General features: G+C 30.4%; 1 protein-coding gene across 1 annotated transcript; it reads left to right on the top strand.

The window, feature by feature from the left end:
• Window positions 1–2,120: 2,120 nt before the first annotated feature.
• LOC131045099 (stigma-specific STIG1-like protein 2) lies at window positions 2,121–2,996 on the top strand. The gene has a single exon (XM_057978628.2). The coding sequence runs from the start codon at window positions 2,178–2,180 to the stop codon at window positions 2,568–2,570; it is 393 nt and encodes a 130-aa protein (XP_057834611.1). The 5' UTR covers window positions 2,121–2,177; the 3' UTR covers window positions 2,571–2,996.
• The last annotated feature ends 3,004 nt before the right edge of the window (window positions 2,997–6,000 follow it).

Below are 6,000 nucleotides of genomic sequence, written 5' to 3'. Positions count from 1 at the left end.
TTGACATGCTACCCCTTGTTTAAATAACCTACATTGTACTATGTGCAACTTTTATTAAAAAAATTGAAGTGCACAAAACTAACCAATGGCTAGTCTTCTTACTTCTTACTTGCAAACTAAAATTTTCCCCTATGCATTATAACCTTGCTAGCTAACATCTTAACTATTAATGTTCAATCTACATCTTGGTGGTTGAATTAAAATAAAGGTGAAGTTAAATAGAAAAACTTAATGATTTTTTTTTTAAATTATCATTGGGCATACATGGTGTGGTGTTAAATGAATGAAAGGAAATATTATAATAACATTGTAAGTCTAAGGGACCAAGAGCTGCAACTTCAAGGAATTCTTACATTCTTCTCAATGTCAAATATTATATGATGATATTTGATCAAATAACTTGTAATTTTTTCTAGTCTTGCTTCTTGAAATAAAGCTATTTTTGATAAAGATAAACGGGTTTTACAAGGACCCGAAACCTAAAGTTTTACAACAGCTGGCCATCAACCAAACCGACATGAAACAACATCAAAACAGGGGAGCAACCCCGAGCAGTCACGAAAATAAAGGAAACACAGACAAATAAGACAAAACAAAAGAAAAAGCTCTTAGTTAAGAGAGAGCACCAGATCCTTGTTCTTTTGGATGGAAATCCTGTTGATTTCCTCCAGCTCCTCCATGATGAATCTGGAGGTACCCTTGTTGTTGCTTCTACTCCTGATTCTGGAACTGGGTCTAGTGGTTTTGTTGTCTTGCTTCCTAAAATAAAGTTGTTAAATGGTCTAATTTAAGTTGTTTTAATACAAGATATAGAAATTATCCTTGATTGTACATTATATGATGATGTGTCATTCTATCTCCATCAACTATTTCATGCAAAATAAGCATGTGCTTGTTTCCCAATCTTTCTTAGGTATTGCTTATCTATTACTTCAGCATCTATGATGACGTGATCATACAATTAACAACTTTCATTTCCCCTTAATTATAACTCTTAAATATATATTTTTGTCATGATTCGAAGTGGGGTTAAACTCTTTGGCATAATACCACTTTCGTCTAAGTGGTTTGCTTCATCCACATGATAGTCCTAAATTTGTCTTGCATATTTTTTTATTTCCTCATTTATTTAATAAACACTTATAATTGTATTTCCAACTTATTCATCCAATTGTTTTGCTTCATCCATATCTTCTTCCTACAAATTAAATCCTCTATCACATTAATTTTGAGCTCATAATAATTATCTATCTATATCTATTAAAAAAATAATTATCTATCTATATATTTTATTTTATTTTTAAATTAACTTATATCCAAATTATCACTCATATCTCCAACAAAAAATTTCTTATTTGAACCCAAAAAAGAATAAAAAATACAAAAATTCGTAAATTTTAAATTATTCATAATTACATATTTTTATAAATTATTTTCATCGAACGTATCTATTTTGGTTCCAAAATAGTATAAACGTACATCATGTTAGTGACTGCTTGAAAAATTACAACCGTTTTAAAAACGATCAATAGTATATAATGTGCGACTAACTTTTATGTCAGTCAGCCAATTTAGACGCGAGCCTTTCCATCGACATCCAATTATAATGTGATGTACAAATACTTAAAAGATGACTAACGTAGCAACCAAGCCAAAACAAGATTTCCTGGTTTTCTTCAATCGTGCCAACTGAATTCCCCTATCGACGTTTGATGTACTCCACTTGCTTTTCACTTGGAATGCAAGTACAACTGGTTGTCAATGTCGCCTAGCGAACAATTACCACATTTGCCTACTAAAAGCAAATGGTAATACTGATACACGTAGTCCAACAGCGGCAGTCAATATACCGACCTGGGAGAGCTTCCACGTCAGTGTTAAATGGCAACTAAAACCGCGGAACCGGGTTTGGTTTAAGATACATCCATGGAAAACCTCTGGCTCCAGCCAACGTTACTCTTCAGTATTCCATGTCTTCATGCCTAACTGTTATGCTTAATTTTCTCTAAGTTTACTGCATTGACCCTCCCTCGTACCATTCAAATCAATACAACAAGTAACTAGCATTATAAATAGCCAATTTATACTACGGAGAGAGCAATTACAATCTATGCCTTAAATCTCCTCTCTTTAAAAAAGTGCTGTTTGTGATCCCGTGCGTATCTTGCTAGATCAAAATGAAGTTATCAGTTTTGTTCATGCTTGTATTTGTAATTCTGAGTAATGCTGGATGTGATGGCAGAGAACTGAGCTCCACCTTTCTAATTAAGAGCCGTGTTGCAAACAAAAACGCTTGGTGTGGTGCTGATGAGGGAAGCTGTTCAAAGTATGCTCGTTCTCATGGGTATACACACGGAAACTGGGAATGCTGCTCAAAAAAGTACTGTGTTGATGTTACTTCTGATTCATTAAACTGTGGGAAATGTGGGCATGCATGCGGTTATGGGTTAAGCTGCTGTAAAGGAAAGTGCGTTGATCTCAACACTGACAAATCTCACTGCGGAAGTTGCTCCAACCGTTGTCATCATCAGAAGTGTGCGTTTGGTATTTGTGGATATGCACACAGCTAGGGCTATTTCACTCACAAATCAAACAGGAAGGAACACTGAGGAGCTAAAAAAATAAATTCTCGTGTTCTGCACTCAAACTTATTATTCTTTAATAGATGGCTAAATCTGCAGTCTTTTAGTAGTATTGAGGCATTGTTTTAGAATAAGCGTTTCAGTACTATGGAGGAATTGTTTTAGAATAATGGTTTGCTAAGCTCAGAACCATCATTTGATTGTATTCAAGGCAGTAGCAAGTTGTTTATTCCTTCAGTGCAGAAAATTGAATAATATGCTGAAAGCAATACACAATGGATTCAAGTTGAGCTGTGAGAATGATTCACAGCCAGTGAAACGTATTGTAGTAGATCAAAGTAGTAAATAAGGTGATTGAGACTATGGAATTATCTTATATCTTCTTTGTAAATTCTGGAGAATGAATGTTTGGTTGAGGCAAATGAACAGATTGCTTTAGTGTAGTTTACAAATATAAAATAATAACTGTGCGGGGTGTTGGATGTTCCATGTCAACAGCATTTTGCAATTCTATCATGAGTTTTACAGCATTGAGTTAAACAGAGTGGTAAACTTATATGACGGGAGAATACAGTATACAGAATTATGGATAAGGAGATCATTAATGATGGAAAATTTGACAAATATTATAGTCACATCCAGGCTGCGCGAATGTTTGGAAACATACGTATCTTGAGTAGATTCATCAATAACTTGTAGGGTGAAAAACAAAAATATGCAAAGTATAGAATGAGAAGACATAGAAATGGAATAACTTTTAACGATTTGAATTATGAATTTGTAAGATGTGCATATGATAGTACAAAAGAGAGTTATGTGTCATCTTGAAAACTAGTTAGCATTTCATTTAAGAGAGACGATGAAAATTATAAAAAGAAAAGAACATTAAAGTATGTTTATCTTGATAAAGAAAAAATTCATAAAAGAATGTATCACAAAACATTCTAAATTTATTTTTTGTTTTGATATTTGTTTCAAATTATATTGCACAAATTTTATTACATTTGTTTTCTTACAATTAATATCTTAAAGCTTATTTTTAATTTTATTCTAAGTGTTTCAATTTCTTTTTCTTATGATGGACTTATTTTAAGTAAGTTGTGTGGAAAAGGATCTACAAATAATGTAAAATTATTAGAGATACAAGGATAAAGATTGACAAATTTAATTGGAAAAAAAAAAGAGATATGAAAAGTATAAAGCCCACCTAGTTGAATAGGGATTCTCTAAAGTAGAAATTATAGGTAGGAATTTTACAATAATATATTTGTTGTCTTGTATATCAATTTTCTTTTGCTGTAATATTTTCTTGATTTTCATTTAATATTTTATATATTTTTACTAAAAAATAAAAAATACTAGAAAATTATTGTTTTTATAATGAAATGGATTCTAAATTTACTCACAAGACATGACTTGTGTGTGACCCTCCCAATGATATATTTGGATGAGAACCAAACACCAAATGAAACCTCCCTTTTATTATTTTTATTAACAATGATTTTAAAGTACTCATTGCAAGCCAAGGGAAAGATGATGATAAGAAAAGTAAATGTAGATTTTTTACCACATTAAACTAAAGGGTAATTTAATAAAGGATATTGGTGTGAACATGTAAGTGAATAATTTCTTGTAAGGACATAGTATGATGATTAATTTGTTGCGTTGTGAATTTTGCAGCCAAGATTTATTTGTGAACTTATATTCTGGCCTATTGTGTGTGTTTTCAAAGATATCATATTTCTTTCTAAACACATTTTTTTTATTCAAGTGTGAAATATAATTAGCACTATCAAATCCTTGAAAATATTTGAAAGGTATATTTTTAGATTTACATAAGAAGTATATGGGTTTATTCATGTATTACTATGTCGTGTTTATTTTAATATCATATAATTTTATTTATCTATTCAATTGTATATGGAACCTAGCTTAATGTATATAGATAAAAGGATATATAATCTTTAGTGATATCTTTATTATATTGTCACAAAGGGATTCATGTTATTGCATTGTTGGTGTATGAAACTTATGACTCTATTTGCCTAGTTGGATATAAGACCGCAATTTTCTACATGCTTAACCTTCTATTACCTAACATATTTAAAATAACTCCAAAGATAAACCTTATTTTATGTCACATTATTTTAGTTATATTGGCTACCATCTCCATGTGTCATTAGGTGTTATCAAAACCACATTGTTAAAAAATTTAGATATTAGTTTACTGGCTATAAGAAGGTGCAAAACCTTGCATTGATAAACTAACATAAAAGTACCTAGTGATAGACAAATTGGGGGATATTGTGTTAACTATGGTTTGTTTCAAGGCATATGTATGTTCTTATAGTGTATCTAATTATTACAACATTATTGTAATTGTAATGTAAAAGATACATATATTATTTAACATCATTCACAGTTGTATAATTACATTTGTTAAGTCAACATGTCAACGTTGGATATGAGTATCAAAGCAAATCTTTTTGTCTAATATTATAGTTTGAAGTTCTTTCATCTAGACAAGAAAAATTTGGAACAAAAGTATTTGAGTGTTCTTTTTTCTCTAATATTGTAGTTGCAAGTGTCTTGCTAATCTGATTTTATAAATCTCTTTGTTTTATGAACTATGCTTCTTAATAGGATTTATATCTTATTATCTATGTTTAAAAGGTTCAACTTTAAAGAGAATGAATCAATATTTCTAATGGCTATCTTCAAGATTATAATAAAATAAATTAAAAGTGTAAATTTTAATTAATATTAGAATTGAAATATACTCAATATGTTTTGACATACTGCACATAAATATTATAGTACTAGCCTTAATATATTACATGATGTAAATCTCTATCTAGATGTCTAGAAAGTTTAACTAGTTACATATGCTGACCAAATAAGATTTTGATAAATTTAAGAATTCATTCTAGATTAACATCTTATCTGCTATTAAACTACTTAGAATAGAATAACTTGTAACCTATACCATTCAAATATTTTCCTTCATACCGAACTTACAAGTTTTAACAAGGCCTATAAATAACCCCTAACCCTTGTTTCCCTTGTACCATTAAACTAACTCAAAACAACGTAGCGGCAATAGGAAGATTGAGTCAAAGTTGACAAATTATATATATATATATATATAACAAAACGTCTATGACTACTTGCTTTTTCCTATATTTCACACGCTTGCGTTAATTACGTTAGAAAACTTGACCTTATGAGAATCGTGAGCATTACGTAACTTGACAAATTAAAATCTTAAAATAGGTTGACTTTGTTAAGTTTATACAATTGTTAATTTGAAAGTTGCTTTTGAAGAGGCTACGAAATCAAAACAGCTGAAATGTACACTATTTTAGTGAGAATGACTTCAATCATCGAATCTGAATCGCTATTTTTAGTAAACGTTTTC

The sequence above is a fragment of the Cryptomeria japonica genome, chromosome 3, assembly GCF_030272615.1.
Source record: "Cryptomeria japonica chromosome 3, Sugi_1.0, whole genome shotgun sequence".
NCBI lineage: Eukaryota > Viridiplantae > Streptophyta > Pinopsida > Cupressales > Cupressaceae > Cryptomeria > Cryptomeria japonica.
Note: the sequence above shows the minus strand (reverse complement) of the source record. Positions and strands in the feature narration are given on the sequence as shown.